This window comes from Natator depressus, chromosome 4, assembly GCF_965152275.1.
Source record: "Natator depressus isolate rNatDep1 chromosome 4, rNatDep2.hap1, whole genome shotgun sequence".
In the NCBI taxonomy this organism is placed as follows: Eukaryota; Metazoa; Chordata; order Testudines; family Cheloniidae; genus Natator; species Natator depressus.
This window is the reverse complement of record NC_134237.1, coordinates 71,845,245-71,862,390: the sequence shown is the minus strand read 5'-3', so window position 1 is coordinate 71,862,390 and position 17,146 is coordinate 71,845,245. Positions and strand designations below refer to the sequence as shown.

Genomic DNA, 17,146 nt, shown 5'->3' with positions numbered 1-17,146 from the left:
AATTATCATCACACCTACCTTTGCTTGAATAGGGGTGATTTATTTTAAGTGATGCAACATATCAGCTTTTCACTATCAGAGACTTAGCATATGAAGTACCTTCTGTCTGAGCTCAGAAAACTAAATATATGAGACTACTAAATTAAGTTAAGAACAAAGGGGATAAATGCAAAAGATTTTATCTGAGAGGCTCCTGCCGAAGAGCTGGATAAATCAATCTGCAGTTTGATGGCTATATAATCACTATCTTTCAAAGAGCTGATAGCCAGTGAACTTTTGTCCTCACCAGTATTTTCAAATGAAGACAATAATAAATTTAAAAACTACAGCCCACTGGGCCAGAGGGAAAACTACCAAACTTAAATACAAACAGATAATTTCTGCTACTTCTTAGATTGGCATTTTATTAAGGTAAGATTTTAGGACTGAAAAAGAATGATTTTTTCACAGGCTTTCTCGAGTACTGTATACTGAAAATGTATTCTCACAGGGTACTGTGCTATATTTTAAACTACAGTGACAAAGGTGACATTTTTACATTAAGAGCCAACTGAACACGATTTTTTAACAGGGACATCATCCTGTATGTTACTGCACTACTGACAAAGCTTTACTGCATAGGGTTAAGTCATACATAATTATGGAAGATAACTTTTTGTTAACCTCTTCTTACCATTTTGCTTTGAGCCATTTTTCAGTTTACAGACTTTCAAAATGTAAAGTATCAAATTCAAGAAGATAAAGCTACCTGACTGCCTGAAGTAGGTTGTGCATTTGTCCTTGTGGTGGTGAGATGGCAAAATTGTGAAGACTTGGGGCAAATTGTGCAATAGTCTTATTACAATTATCTATTAGGAACTAAGCTTTTTCCAGTTTAACTCAGCTTCACTCATGAATTAATTTGTATTTGATTCCTTGTTTCTGGTAGTGGAAAGCCATTTAGTGCATCAGTGCATTGCAGACCTATAACTATATCACAGTTCTGAGAAGTAATAACTAAGGCACCACAGTGGGTAAGGGGAATATTTCCTGAGTGGAAACAAATCCCAAATTCCAACCCATAAAAGCTGACACAGTTCACGACTTTCCCCCCGCATTTATTCTACTTTTTGGTAAGCACAGTAGTTTTAGGGACTTTATCAGAGAAACAGCTTTATGATTATTCATTGCATCAACTGTCTCTTTCAAACTTCTTGCCTCAAGGTTATTTACCTGATTTCCTCCCATTCTGTGGCATGGTCCAAGTTCAACAAAGCCGCCATTGGTGTGCCCCATGCTATCTATGCAGTAAGCAGTTTCAAAGCCTCTGATCTGTGGGGAGAAGAGGAAAAGGGGTTTTGCACTTTAGTTTAGACCTTGGACAAATATGATGTCCAGTGCAAAGAAGTTAAGGAATATCCTACTCATCGTCTTCCAAAACAAATAGTATACACAGATATTTGAAGCAAGACTGCAAGAAATTTGAATCAAATGAGATAAGGCTGTTAAATTATCAGAAGAAAGTTTTATGAATCCAACTGGCCATACTAATTTGAGAGCTATTGTGAGATAACAGACATAAGTATGCTAGTGAATATACTGTATGGAAGTTTGATTTCAAATTTACCATATTCATATAGAGCAGGAGCTCTTTCAGGTGTAGGCCTGGTTTCTTATGCAGTTAATCCCCCATGAAAGGATGTTCAATTCTTTATATGTTCCTAAATGGTGTGCAGCAGGGGCTTGTAATTAGGGTTGATCGGGCTTTCCACCTAGGAGAGGATCTGAGGGATGAGATAGAAGGTTGTTTTGTTCAGACTTAAAATGAAATGGAGCTTGACCTGAATGTCAGAAAATTACTATGATAAAGCGTCAACATTGTAGAGTTCTGGTGTCCGCATTTTAAAAAAGATTGTGCAAAACTAGAGAGGGTGCAGAAAAGAACCACAAAAATGATTTGAAGTACGGAGAAAATGCCGTACACATTGAGAGACTTAAAGAGCTCAATGAAAAAGAAAACGGAGAGCTTATCTGATACATGGGGGGGGGAGAGGAAACACTGGGTACTAAATGATTCATGATTGGCAGCTAAAGTCAGACATATACAAATGGGAAATAAGGCAAAAAACAAACAGTGAAGGTGATTAACCACTGGAAAAAAATGTCTCCTTTGATATCTTCAGATCAAGACTGGATGCCTGTTTGGAAAGTATGCTTTAGTCAAACAAGTTTTTGAGCTAAATGCAGGGGTAACTGGGTGAACTGTAAGAGCCTGTCATATACATATTGTTTGACTAGTTAATTGTCACGGGATGAATGGCCAAAAATTCCCTTTTAGAGGAGTTGGGCCTAGCTTCGCATATTATAGTAGGGAGGTAGCTGAGCTGCGACATAGCAAAGGATCAGGTGATTATAAAAAGGCAGAAAGTGACTCAGCTGGAACAGAGCTGCCAGGAGCCTGAAGGCAGTAACAGGAAGGAGAGCTAGAACTACCAGTAAGTAGTCTGACTCCTGTAGGAGGAAGCAGGGCCTGGCTGTCAGGCAAGTGGCCTGTAGAATGGAAACCTGTAGTGAATAGATAAGCCCCTACAGAACACCCCAGGTTATGGGGGAAGGGATGCTCAATGTGCTGCACTAATTTTATGTGGAAGAAATAAAACGGAAGCCCTGAGAAGAGAGTCTGAATCAGATTCTGGACATGATGTCACTCCTTCCTGGGCTGAGGGGACTGGCCAGCAGCCTAGAGTGATCTAAAGGTCTCTTCTGGCCTTAAATTCTATAAATCTATGGATATTTATCACAGCTGTCTTCCCAAACATATACAATTTATCACCAACCTTTGGAAGTCATGAACAGCAGGAATTAATGAAATTTCCAGTCAAATATTAACCCAGTTGTAGTAGAAAGAGAGAGCCTGAGTCACAAACCCTTGTATAAAAGGTCTGAACTAAAGTAGTGGTCAAGCCTTGCTAATAGAAAGCAAAGTTAGCAAAAGTCAGGCTGTGAGCAGAAGTCAGGTCCCGTTATAAAACATGCCTGCGTGCAGGTTCACAGACCCTGGCAAGAATAGGGCTGGTATTGCAAAAATATACACATTCCTGAGAAGTACTAGACATAGCAGACTCATGTAAACACCTTCCAAAAGGGTGGTACCAGAACACCCAGATACCAAGTAGGATGCAAACACACTCCCCAGAGCCGATACAAGGACACACTGACCCCCTCTTAAAGATAAGGTCAGGATGACAGGGTGATGAATAGAGATGTTTTGATCGATAAGCCCAATGTGTACAAGGTAAAAGGGTGGTAATTAACCATGTCACGGGGTAATATGTAAATTGTTTGTATTGGTGTATAAAGAAGAGTCTCAGAGGGAGTGTCTTTGACTGGCCAAGGGGGGAATGGAGAATCCTGCCATTCACTGAGCTGGTCCATTGTTACAAGCATACATGTGCTAGTGTAACTGCAGACATTGGTCCGGGGAGCTAGGACCTGGCTGGGTGCCTTCGCTACTAAACCAAGTCTTGTGGTCTTATTGGGAAGTTCGATCAGAGCCTGCTGTATGGGCTATCTGGCCAGAGCCAATGCAGCACGCAGAGAGAACACACACGCAGCCAATGACTAACTACATCAGTGACGTGGTTGTTCACCAGCATTCTATTCTAGCGATTCCACAAACAAGGAGGGAGAACCTACCTGCAAGTTAGGGTGTTTTAAACAGCTGGAAATTAGTGAAGGATTTACATGAACACTAGCCCAAGAGGCTACAATAAAAAGCAGCCATCCACTTAGTGAAGGAATCCTTTAAATGTGAGAAAAATAGGACTGGAAAGAACCTCGTATCCAAGTAGCAGAGTCAAAAATGTTTTTGGCCACCCAGAAATACAGTTGAGGCAATAAGAAAAGGAGGACTTGTGGCATCTGATGAAGTGAGCTGTAGCTCAAGAAAGCTTATGCTCAAATAAATTTGTTAGTCTCTAAGGTGCCACAAGTACTCCTTTTCTTTTTGCGAATACAGACTAACACGGCTGCTACTCTGAAACCTGTCATTAATTGAGGCAATGTTATTAAAAGTGAAACAAAGGAGCATTAAAATACTGTAAACGTGTATTGACTGCTGGCCATCAATTAAGAGAGATCAAAAACATTTCAGAGAAGCCTGAGGACATAGCACTCTGATTGATGTCACACTACTTCAAGCTTCCCTGTCACTTCATCCAAGTCCCAGGGGCTGCTGGCTTCAATTCCTTTTTTTAGGGATGCTCTCTGTCAGGTGTCCCTCATTGCCTTCTTTTTTCCAGACACTATCACAGTGACTCTCACAGCTCAGTCAGGAGCTAGATGTTGACACATTTTCCCCACCTTAGGTGGACTTTGGAACAGTTCTAAAGCTGATCCACTAATGTACTGCTTTGTATTAACTCTTGGGCAAGAGATTTGCCTTGATGGAGATGGTCTTGTTTCCCCGGGCTCTCAGATGCAGGACTGTTTGTCCATCTTCATATGCACTTTGTACAAACAATTTCAAAGGCCTCATAATAGACCCTGACAGATTCCCAACATGCCTGTTGTGCACTGGACAACTCTGTACTCCACCACTGCTCTCTTGAAGTCACATAAGTAGACCCTTCATACCCATAGAAGAGGAAGTTCTTTAAACTACTCCCTTGCACATCTAATGGATTATCCAATTGACTAAGAAGTAGGATGGAACACAGAGCTTCTTATTCTGCCAGTTAGAACATTCACTATCTCTGCCTCCAGGTTCTGCAGAAGTGGGTTCAGTGTACTTATGGAGGAGACAGGGCAGGGCTTCTGGGGGACTAATAAACAATCTTCATAAGCCAAGGCATTTCCCTGGCTGAGCAGGGAATCCTACAAAGGAGTATGTAAAAAACCCAGCTAGGATTGTCTGTGAAAGAGCATTCAATTCCTGTAAATCTGTGAAAGAGCATTCAATTCCTGTAAATCACACGCTGAATTTAAACCCTGCCAAGTAGTTTTTCTTGCAATTAAATGAGAATGCTGAATCTGTGATGTCCCAGTAATTTTAACAGCCTTCAAAGTCACATTCAAATGCAAATATCTTGATTATTCTGAATGAGTAATTGTCTCCAGATATGCCTTCTCTACATACACCAGTGTTCTTCATTGCAAGGCCCGCGAGCCAGTGGCAGCTCCCACTGAACCTAAGTGCAGCTCCCTAAGTTCTCTCGAAGCTGCGCAGCCGCACAGCAGGCTATACCTGTGCAGCAGCTCGAAAGGGCCACACAGCAGGGACTTGGAGAGGAGAGAGGTTGGGGATGTGTGGGAACTGGGGAGAGGAGCAAGTTGGAGCTTGCAGGGCTCCTGTGGGGCTCTCCCCCGGCCCCGGAGCTCCCTGCTGCTAACAGGGGAGAGAGAGTGCCCCTTTCCCCCGTTGCTCCCGTGCTGCCGGCCGGCAGAGGAGAGAGAGGGCCCCTTCTCCTGGAGCTACTGTGCTGCCTGCCGGCAGGGGAGAGAAACATCCCTTCCCCAGAGCTAGCTGCTGCTGGCAGGGAGAGGGCTGGGGTGAGTCCTCTGGCCCCAGCCCCGGGGCAGCCTGCCTGCATTCCAAACTCCTCATCCCCGGCCCCAGCCCAGAGCCCAGCGCCCCCAGCCAGAGCCCTCACCCATGCCCCGCATCCCACCCCTCTGACCCAGCCCTGAGCCCTCTCCTGCACCCTGAACCCCTCACCCCCATCCCCACCCTGTAGCCCTCACCCTCGCATCCCAGCCCTGAGCCCCCTCCCCAAACCTCTCATCCACCCTAGAGCCCTCACCCCCAGCCAGAGCCCTCACCCCTGCACTCCACCCTCTGCCCTACCCTGGGCCATCTCTCACACTTTGACCCCACCCCGTGTGGCTTTCACATTGAAGTTTTTTTTGCCAAAGTGGCCCCCACTTCAAAAATAGTGAAGAGCACTGAACACCATATTGTGATTCCAAGTTTCTTCTCAAAATACATTCTTACTCTGAAACGAGGACTCGGGATTATAAACATCAATGAAGAAGAGTAGACACAGACAAAAGAATTCTCAACAAAAATGCAGAACTAATAAAAAACACATGTTAAAACATCATGACTTGGTTGCTTACTGTTGCATTTGATCTCCTGTCCTTACTCTATAAATACAGTATTTTCATACCTGTCTGTCAGGTGTTATCCAGACTTGCTATTTAGTGTCATGGTTACTGGGTAAGTTGTGCCTTAGAACACTAACTCCCTCGCACATTCACCCCGGGGAGACAGGCTTTGCTACTTTCCTCCCCTCTTGGTGGAACCATGTGGTTCTGCCACTTTTTAGACGGGATCTCTGGGCTGCAGCCTCCCTATTTACCAAATGAGTCAACCTGACAGGCTCCAGTGGGTTTAGCACCTGCAAGCTCATTATCTCTGGAGACCTGTGACCAGCAGATAGTTAAAGTGACTCAAAAAGTAGCTTATTCAAAACAAAGTAGTATGATTTGCCAAAAGGAACACAGCATCTAAGAAAATGGGTTAAACAACTAAATGTTGCATACACATATTAGTCTGCCTAAGATTACTCTCTCTATCCATAGCTTGGGTAGGTCCAGTTTATTACCATCTCTGGAGAGCCAGCCTGCCTGCTGCAATTCGGCAAGTCTGTCTGCCAGAAACTCATATCTAGCCATGGCTGCTGACAGCCCACTCATCCCCGCCCCTTCTTCTCTAGGAAAGCATCTTGAAGGTTTAGGATCCTTTATGATCTTAGCCTTTTAGCCTTGAGAAGAGTAAAACATGCCAACCAGGTTGGAGCCAGGCAGAGGCATTCCCCCAGTTAATAGCTCCACCCATTGTTCCCTTAAGGAGCCATATCTTTGTCATTGTATTGTTTTGTTTGCATGCCACTTAGCCTCCCTGGATTTAACTCCTGACACTCGGGCAGGATAATATTAAACAAACTGAGGTGCATGCCATACTTGTAAAAAAATAATATACATATCTCCCTCATTTTCCACATTTATAAACAGTAACCAAAATAATTCTTTGTTTTCTCTTTAAATATTAAAATATTTATCATGTACAAGAAGTTACAGAGTTCATTGTGGACTCCCAGCTTTAAAAACCTATCGCATGTGCTGATTTTAGATGCATTTACTGTACATACCTCTCCCCAGTCCACATTTTTAGACGGTAAGGGATAGTGTGAGGTTATATCATAGGCTATTTCTTCCATAAACCATTTAAAACTTTTGCAGTTGTGATCTTCACGGAACTTTTTCAGCTCAGACACATCCCCATATGGGAGTGCTTTTGTCTCTGGACGACTGGCATAGAAGTAATCTTTGTACTCATCCCACCAAACTTCCACCACTCTGACATAGTTCTGTATGGGGGAGGGAAAAAAAAACATCACTACTGCAAAATAGAACCCATATCTTGTATGTATGAGGAATTTAATCCCACAGATTTAAGAATTCTTATAAACATGTTAATACATGCGTTATACGCATCCAACTTGCCACCTTTAACAGAAGATACAGCACAAAAGTAGCCTTTTTATATATTTTTGGGGTAAGACTAGCATAAGTAAGTGAGCTTAGTGAAGGTACAAGTACTCCTCGTTCTTTTTGCTGATACAGACTAACATGGCTACCACTCTGAAACCCTAGTGAAGGTTGTAATTATAACTAAGTCTCGGGAATTCTCTTTTTGAACAAAAAGATACCTTAGTTATGAACAGAATGAAAACAGTGCTGTTCATTTGACTGCAATACTCTAGAAAATGTGATGTGTCATCTGCAGTTTATTTTCACCTTCTACACTTCCTAGCATTAAAATAGAGAGTGACACCTATTAACCCCTAACTGGATACCACAAGTGATATTTGGATTTTAGGGCTTTGTCAACACTACAGATGTTGTGCAGACACTTGCTACAGCAACACAAGGGTTTTTCTCTGTCATTGTAGTTAATCCCCCCACCTAACCTCTTGGTAGCAGGTAGGGTGACAGAAGAATTCTTCCATTGAATTCGTTGTGTCTATACTGGAACATAGGTTGGCTTAATGACATCTCTTGGGGCATAAATTTTTCAACCTGAGTTTTAAGTGTGGATCAGGCCTTAAACAGTTCAACTGATACACAAGAAAGATTCCATCTCTTCTCCCATGCCTGCATTGGCTCGGCAGTACTAACAGGAATTACGATTATAAACATATATATATATATGAAAATAAAAAGTGTAAAATGATCTTTAACTTCACACAATCTTATCACACGCGGTCTTATTCTCCCCTTCCCCGGTCTTCATTTTCTTCCTTGGAGTAAGCTGTCAAGGTACCTGTTATGTGAGGTGTCTAGCACACATTTTTATATGGACCTCATCACTGTAGTATTTGAATGCATCTGTCACAGATGGTTCTCTCTTTCTTTCAGCATGGTACAGACAATGTTAACAATATGCAATTAAAACATTCTTGTCATTGAAGTAAGCAGATATGACTGAATACACAAGGGAGTAGAGACCTGTTTAGTAAGAAGGTACCAGTTTTACCTTGTCACTTTCAGAATAGAACTGCACTTTAAACTAGAACAGAATATTATTATAGCACAGGAATGCATCACACAGTATTTATGAGGATGGTAGTGATGTATATTTTACTCAATAGGGAGAAAATGATTCCTGATGAGGAATTTTCATATAAACAAGTGCTTCAAGGACTTACTGACTATTCTTAAAGAAAAATGAGGGTTCTTTAAATAGAGAGAGTACGGTAACTTACAGTAACTTGATTTCTTCAAGATATTTTGTCCTGTGGGTGGGTGCTCCACCATGTGCCTGTGCCCTCTTGACCAGAGAATGCAAAGTGGTGTCTGCAGGCTCATGTCTGCTCATAGCAGCGCCTGTGGCTTCCAAACGATGGCATATAAGGAGGCATGGACCTACTGTCACTCAGTTCCTTCTTGACTGTGAAGCAGAGCCTCCAGTGCTGAGAGGAAGGAGGACAGGACGTGAAGCATCCATAGGAACAAAACATCTCTAAGGACTCCAGTTACTGTAAAGTAAGTAACATCTCCTCCTTTAAGTATGTATGTTCCACTGTAGGAGACTCCCAAGCAGTAACTCAGCCAGGAAGTTAGTGCTGAAGAGGCAAGTCCAAAATGTTTCAGAGGACTGCATCACCAAAGGTAGTATAATCTCTGGAAGCAGGTAAAATGGTGTAATACTTGGCGAAGGTATGAATGGAAGGCCAAGTTGCTGTACTACAAATTTCTGTTATGGGAACATCCTTCAGCAGAGTACAGATGTGGACTGAGCTCCAGTGGAACATGCTGTCACTCTATGAAGGAACTAGCTGCATCCTCGCCGATTCACAGCAGGTTAAGATGCAACCCAAAACCCACTTAGACAGTCTTTGAGTGGAAATAGGTTGATCTTCATCCCCTCTGCAAATGACACACATAGCTTAGGACGATCTTAATCCTGTCAAGGTAGAAGGTGAGGGTCCTTCTGATGTCTAGTCTATGTTAGCTGATTCTCTCCTCTGGAGGTATGAGGTTTTTGGGTAGAACACAGGCAGGTGTATCTCTTGCTTAATGTGGTACTCCAAAGAGACCCTCAGGAGGAAGCGAGGAGGGGGATGTAGTGTAACCTCATCTTTATAAAAGGTGGTATATAGTGGGTCAGCCATAAGAGCACTGAGCTCTCCCATTCACTGCCTGAAGTGATGGCTATGAGGAATGAAGACTTGGAGATGTGGAGAGGTAACAGACCACCACTGGTTCAAAATGGAGGTTTCCTCAGGGGACTGAGAACCAATCTGAAGTCCTATTGGGGAGCTGGGTTCCGTACAGGGGGGAAACAAATTGCATAAGCCCTTGAGGAATGTAGCTGTAGTAGGGTGGACGAAGTCTGAGAAGCCTTCAACAGATGAATGGATGGCTGTTACAGCGGTCAAATGTACCCCGATTAAGCTCAATGACAGACTGTGCATCTTTAAATCCAACAGGTAGTCCAGGATTTGGAGAGCAGAACCTCTGAGGCTTGGGAAGAGCAAAGGGGAACACCAGAAGTGGAAGCATTTCCACTTCTGAAAATGTTTTGTGAGTACTAGGTTTCCTGCTTGATAGGAGAACTGACTGGACCTCACCTGAACAGGTTAGCTCCATGCTCAAGAACCATCCAGGAACCATGCTCTCAGCTTCAAGGAGGAGGGGTTGGGATGGATCAGGGTCCCAGAGTTCTGCGTCAGGAGATCCTTCTTGATAGGAAGACAGAGAGGTGTTGTCACAGAGGTGGAGGAGGTTCAAATACCACACTTGTCTTGGTGCTGTGCTATGAAAAGAACCCTTGCTCTTTCCTGACATGGTTTGAGTAAGGGCTTGAGCATTAGAGGTAGAGGCAGGTAAGCATACAATAGGGAATGGGGCCACAGCATTATGAGGGCATCTCCCAATGAGTGGCAGCTGTATCCTCCCTTGGAGCAGAAAAGGTGGCTTTTTGTGTTGTTTGGGGTGGCAAAGAGGTCTGCTTCTGGGAAGCTCCAAATCTGGCACATACTGTGGAAGACAGAATCGTTGAGCTCCCATTTGTGATCCTGAAGGAAATGTCTGCTCAGGGAGTCTGCAACTGTATTCTGGAGGCCTAGAAGATAGACAGTGGAGATCTCTATCTGATGGGAAATGCACTGGTTCTATAGCCTTAATGAATTTAAGCATAAGGACTGGAATCTTGCTCTGCCCCATCAGTTGATAATATAGTGCTGCTCTTTTGTCCAGCGTTACACTGATGGAATGACCCTGTATGGGGTGAAGGAAGTATTGGTGAGTGTAACTAACTGCTGTCAGCTCCAGAATGTTGATGTGGAGCATAACCTCTTATGCAGACCACTTGTCCTGGACTGTGGCCCCTTGGAAGTGAGCTTCCCATCTCAGAAGTATCTATTGTATCTGTGAGGGATTTGAGAATGGGGTTCCCATGCAGAACTTCAGTGTTTCCTTCCACCACCTGAGTCCAGAACTTTGAGGTATTGTGATGCGCTTGGAAAGACTGTCTGTTTGGGGTGTACCTGGACCGTAGCCATGTCTGAAGGCACGTGAGAAGTCTCGCATGAGGCATGACAGACATGGAGGCTGACATGTAGCCAATGAGTTATAGCAAGTTCTTGCAGTTGTTTGTGAGCTGTATTGTATTATTGAGATTAGAATGGACAAAGTGGAGACTCTCTCTTTGGCTGTGGCAGTTAGGGAATCTAGAGTGGCTCAGATGAAGTCAATTCTTTAGGTTAGGGTCAGTGTGGACTATCTTATATTGATGTGAAGGCCCAGAGAGTGAAACAGGGCTAGAGCCCTGGAGGTTGCAAACTGGACCTCTAGAAATGATCAACCCCTGAGGAGCCAATCGTCCAAGTAAGGGAATACTGCTATGCTCCACTGAGGCAGATGGACTATAACTGCTGAGAGAAACTTTGTAAAGACCCTTGGGACTGTGGAGAGCTGAAGGGAATGACTGTATTGGTAGTGTTCTGAACTTAATTTGAAGCGTAGGAAATGTTTTTGGGATTAGTGGGTAGGTACATGAAAGTAGGCTTCCTGGAGGTCAAAGGCAACAAACCAGTTTCCTGGATATAGGGACAGGATTACAGTGGCTAGCATCACAATCCTGAAGTGCTGGGAAAGGATACAGGTGTTCACATTTCTTAAGTCAAGGATTCTGCCCCTCTTGGGAACTAAGAAATAGTTGGAACAGAACATCTTCTGATGAGCTCTGTGGGGACTGGCTCAATTACCTGCAGGAGTAAGAAAGACTGGATGTCTTGTTTCAAGAGATCTTTCTAAGAGGGGTCCCTGAAGAGGGATGGAGAAGACAGGTGGTGGGGGATGGTGTGGAAATGGATGGAGTATCTGTGATACTGGTAAACCTGGTGCCAGCACTTGCCAAGTCTGTAGACTTCAGCTGAACACTAACAATTTCATAGCTGGAAACCACACCAGCTCACGTATATTTTAATATTGTTCAAGATGTTAAGATTTGTAACAATGTGTTTAGACTCTAAACCTATAAAATGCTTGTTAGTTGCTGCATGCATTAATCTTACTTATAATGTCTGTATTCCATGCTACAAGGTAAAATATAAATTTGTTTTATAATTGTAAAAATGTCTGCTCTGAACCTGTGAACTCAGATGGGAAGAGCGGCTCTCCCCACTCATCCAGGAGGACTATCAAAATTAAGTGGGCCATTGTAGGACAAAAGCTTTATTGGTTGCCCCATCCATCCATGGAGAAGTATGTGCGGAAGGCTTTGTCCTATCAGTTAGAATGCAGGAAGAGGGAAACAAAGATAGCTGATGAAGATTTCTTAGCTCTTTGCTGTTTGGACTCTTACAAGGGCTGGAGCCAAGAAACAAAAAGCATAAATCGCCAGGATCAACCTGGATTGGCCCTGAAAAGACATTCAATACTGACAGAGTTAATAATTTTATTGAGATAATGTTGAAGTAAAAAGAAAACATCACAGAGTTTAAGCATAGAAGGTCCTGGTTATCAGGGAATAAGGTACAGATTATCAAGGGGTGTGAAATTCGGTTTAGGAACGGGTGGCGTAAGGAATACAAGCTGCAATCTCCCCGATTGGGGGTAAAAGTTTAACGGGTCAAAATACAGACATTGAGATATGGGGGTATGTTGTCCATATAATGGCTATGTTCAGGTGTGGAGTATAATGGGTGGATACGATGATGAGGATGGATCTACCCTCATTTGGTGGGATTTAATGTTCAGTGAGTTTATGGTTCCAGTTCATATGGTCCAATGGAAAAAGTCTCTCAGTCCCTTTCCCATAGTTGATGCATGATGTCGTACCGGCTCACACCTCCTGGTACTGTCGGTGGCCGGTGATGTGTTTAATGTAGATGTCCCTGGACCATCGGATGGTGTCCGAGACCATGAGGCGCCGCATGAGCCGTGCGTAGCGTCGACCAATCCCACAGGTCTGCAGCACACGCTCGTTGCACGGGTCCCAAGCGCCCAGGGCTCCGATGATCAGAGCATCCATCTGCACCTTGTAGCCCTTCGCTCTCAGGGTGTCGGCCAGGGGGGCATATTTTTCCAGTTTACGAGCTCGGGCTTCGTGGAAGGCCAGGGTCCAGTATTACATCTGTCACCTTTGGAGTCACAGACAAACTCATTTGTGCATATATGTTGCCTGCTTAAACCTGTAAATAACTCATTTCTTTTTCCTAGTTAACAAATCCTTAATTAGTTTACTACAGGATTAGCTAACAGTGTTGTCAAAAAAGAACTAGATAAGTTCATGGAAGATAGGTCCATCAATGGCTATTAGCCAGGAGGGACTGGGATGGTGTCCCTAGTGTCTGTTTGCCAGAAGTTGGGAATGGGCAACAGGGGATGGATCACTTGATAATTACCTGTTCTGTTCATTCCCTCTGGGACACCTGGCATTGGCCACTGTCAGAAGACCGGATACTGGGCTAGATGGACCTTTGGTCTGACCCAGTATGGCTATTCTTATGCTCTTATGTCTTTTGGGTGAGATCTAAGGTACAAATTGAACTGCAGTCTTGGGGCTGGGAGTAATACCAAAAATCACAAAATATTCAGGTAAGTGCCCATTTATCACTAAGTCCAGCTTGCCTAGACTGCCCAAGGGGACTATCTGTGACTCTATGGTAAAACTTTGATCCAGGAGTTCACATTTGTTACTGGCTTGCTGAAATCTAATTATAGAACATATCCCCAGTTTGGGGTGTCTGTCCTGCTTTTTACAATCTGCCCTGAGACAGACACTCATGGTCACAAATCATTCCAGGCAGCGTGACACTATTCCATGTTGATCACCTCCAAAATCCATCTGTCTAAGATAATTTGTGCCCAGGCAAGGAGGAAGTGGAAGGTAGATTGGTTGAGGCCCTTGACCGAGATGTCAAAACTGTTTCTTAAAAGGAGGTGCAGATGATATTGCTGTAGAAGGGGATGGTCCTCTGCTCTGAGGTCTAAATCTCCTCCTCTGAAAGTCTGGGAAAAACCTGTTGCAGATGTACTGGAATGGCCTATATTGCTATGACATTTGAGATCTACTAAACCGTCTTTTTGTTGCATGAACATAAATTCCCAGTGACCACAAGGTAGTTGCTGAGTCCCTCAGAGTGTAGAGGGAAGAGTCCATGTCAGAGCTGAAAAACTTGGCCTTCAAAGGGAAAGTCTTCAACTGTATTCCGCACCTCTCTTTGGAGACTGGAAGGCTGGAACCAAGATGCTCTCTGTATAACCACAGTCACGGCGAGGGATCTAGAAGCCGTGCCCATGGCATCTAGAGCAGCTTGGAGGAAGGTTTTTTCTATCAACTGACCCTCTGAAATGAGGGCCTCAATTTTTTCTCTCTGGTCCTGTGGCAGATGTTCAATAAAATGAGTGAACTTGGAATCTGTATTGAAGTCATTTCTCCAACAGGGTTTGGTAGTTTGCTTTACAAAACTGAAGAGCTACCAAGGAGTAGCTTTTCCTATCCAGGAGATCTAAAAGTTTGGACTCCTTATCATAAAAAGAAAATCTCTCTATTCCTTTTGTTAACTGCGTCCTACACCAGAGAACTGGGAATATGGTGGGAAAAGAAACGCTCCATCTCCTTGACTGGAATATAATACTTTTTATTTGCCCATTTAAAGGTGGACTGGATAGTGACAGGTGTTGACCAGACTGCATGAGCAGGCAACAACAGAGCCTCATTTTTTGGTGATTTTTTCCTGTGGGGTGATATCTGACATGTTCATCAAGGAGAGTTGAGACTCTTAGATCTCCTCTAATGGGATCTGGAGAGATTCCACCAGGTGTTTCATGAGGTCTTCAAAGGCCCGAAAATCATCGGCATAAGAAGGTGGTGGCGGCGGCATTACCACTTCATCTAGGGATGAACAGGATTTAGCTGATGGGGGTAAGTTTCCCTTCATACTGTTCTTAGGTATCTCCTGTTGCCAAGGGGGCATAAAGTACCAGAGGATGATCATGCAGTACTGAAGGTTGGTCAGTCAGTGCCTGTGAATGATGCGGTACTGCGGTCTCTTTCTGGTTGGAACCCTATAAAATTGTTCACAGAGATAACCCAATGGATTCCAGTAAGCCCACTGAGGGGGTGGACAGGGAAATAGTCCCCACAGATACTCATAATTCCTGGCTCTTGGACATATGGTGGGGTCTCCAGAATAGTGGCTCAGTGGCCTGTAGTGGTAAGTTACCAAAAAAGAGCCCCGTACCGAGACCTCAGAGTCTGAAGAAGAATCATCCTCAAGGCTGAAGGGGAGAGTCTCAATCATGGGTGGTGTACTGAAAGCTGGAAGTCCAACTAGGTTCAAGCCAACTGAGCAATTCTGGGGATGGGGCCCGGACAGAGGATCACAGTAGGGAACACTCCAATACTTCTGGTATAAAAGGTCCTCCAGGGAAAGAAATCTGGAAGGCTGTGTCCAGTGCTAGGGCCTGGCATTGCTGAGATGTTGAGCACAGTACTGATGAGGCTTGTAGAGGAGCTTCTCCAACCTCAGAGCCCTGGTGTAAGGGAGGTGATGGTATCAGAGTGTGCGTTGGAGGCCTGTGCATATCTCAGTGCCTGGAAGGATCAGTCGGTACTGAGGTAGACTGCTACCTGTGCTGTCTGTTAGAAGCCTCATTCACATGCTGCTTCTTGTAGGGTACTGGTGGCTTGGTAGCAGGTTCTGACAGAACCTCAGCTGTACCCGTTGCAGGATGTGAGGTCTCCTTAGAGAGGGATTTATGGGGTGACCGACCCCTCTTGTTAGGCTCTCTGGAAAGAGAAAGAAGCTTCTTAGAAATCCTAAACTCTGAAGTTGATGCTGCCACTGGGGCAGCCTGGGACATTGAGGCCAACGTACGGGGGTGGAGAGAGCTAGTGAACACTCCATTAGTAGGAGCTTCAGTCTAGCCACCCCTGTTTCCAAGACCTGCCTTTAAATCCTGTTGAAACCTTATACTTAAATGGGACGTGGATGTCTCCGAGGCAGTGGACACAGCTCAGATGCTCATCACTACTGGGAAAAGACCTGTGGCAGGTATGGCAGGGCTTAAATTCCAGGGTCTTCGGTATAACACAGTGGGGTGTGTGGGGAGGTAAGTCCTCTTCTAAACAACTGTATAAAACTAAAGAAATCAAATAATTAAGAAAATAAAGGGAAAAAATTAAGAATAAAAATAGCATACAAAGAAAGGCAGGAAGCTGAGAATCAATGGACACTCATTGCTCTGTCTCAAGCCGCAGGCAGTTGAAAGGAACCGAGTAACAGCAGGTCCATGCCTCCTTATATGCTCTCATTTGAAGGCACAAAATTCTGCTCTGTGCAGGCAAGGGCCTGTGGACACCGTTTTGCATTCTCTGGTTACAAGTGCATGGGCACATGTGCATCCTATGGTGGCACACTCCCACAGAGACATATACTCGAAGACTTGTAATAAAGAAGAAATGTAGTATGTGTACAAGTATTGTTATTTAAGGTCAAACCACTCTGCAGTTTTAAGTGAAGTCTCACCTTCAGCGTAGGAGAGGACCCAACGTACACTGGAGGTGGATTTCCTTGCCAACCCTGGAGACGATAGATGTGTCCAACACGAGAACAAGGAACAAACAACAACTTCCCTCCACATTGCCAGATCTACAAGGTCAAGAAAAAAATGTGGTGGAAAAGTTGATAATACACATGTAAACTAAACTTAAAAAAAACAAAAAACAAATACAAACTAATTTATAATAGAGTAAAAAAAATTAATTACATTAATTGGATAACATGCTGAGCTCATAAAATAAATTTATGCTTAAGCCTGAAGTAAAATTAACAATGAGGGCTTGAAATAAAAGTCCTGGGCTCTATCCAATACATTCTTCTGTTCTACAATGGATATGTTTACAAACACCATTTTATAAATCATGGTTTTGAGATCCTATTCCATGACTATTTGCAAAGACAGGAATAAGTGGGTATACAGAAACTGCAGCTGGTCAGGATTTATTTTATTAAACTTCAGCCCATATTTCATCATCCTAGGCAGTGTTCCTGCATTTATACTCACCCCAAATATTTTTCCTAATGAAAGTTATGGGGACACAGAACCCTTAGGTAACTCACTGGACTACTCTATTCTGGATAGATTTGTC

The 17,146-nt window shown here is 43.7% G+C and overlaps 1 protein-coding gene across 3 annotated transcripts in view; it reads right to left on the bottom strand.

Moving 5' to 3' along the window:
* Nucleotides 1-17,146, bottom strand: part of GALNT7 (polypeptide N-acetylgalactosaminyltransferase 7) — a 113,071-nt gene that overhangs the window by 5,385 nt on the left and 90,540 nt on the right. For all 3 annotated transcript variants that reach the window (XM_074951165.1, XM_074951164.1, XM_074951166.1), the window contains 3 exons: nt 16,524-16,646; nt 7,131-7,349; nt 1,213-1,311 (listed from right to left, as the gene is read on the bottom strand). In XM_074951165.1, the coding sequence (XP_074807266.1) occupies nt 1,213-1,311; nt 7,131-7,349; nt 16,524-16,646 (441 nt within the window). The remainder of the gene's footprint in view (nt 1-1,212; nt 1,312-7,130; nt 7,350-16,523; nt 16,647-17,146) is intronic.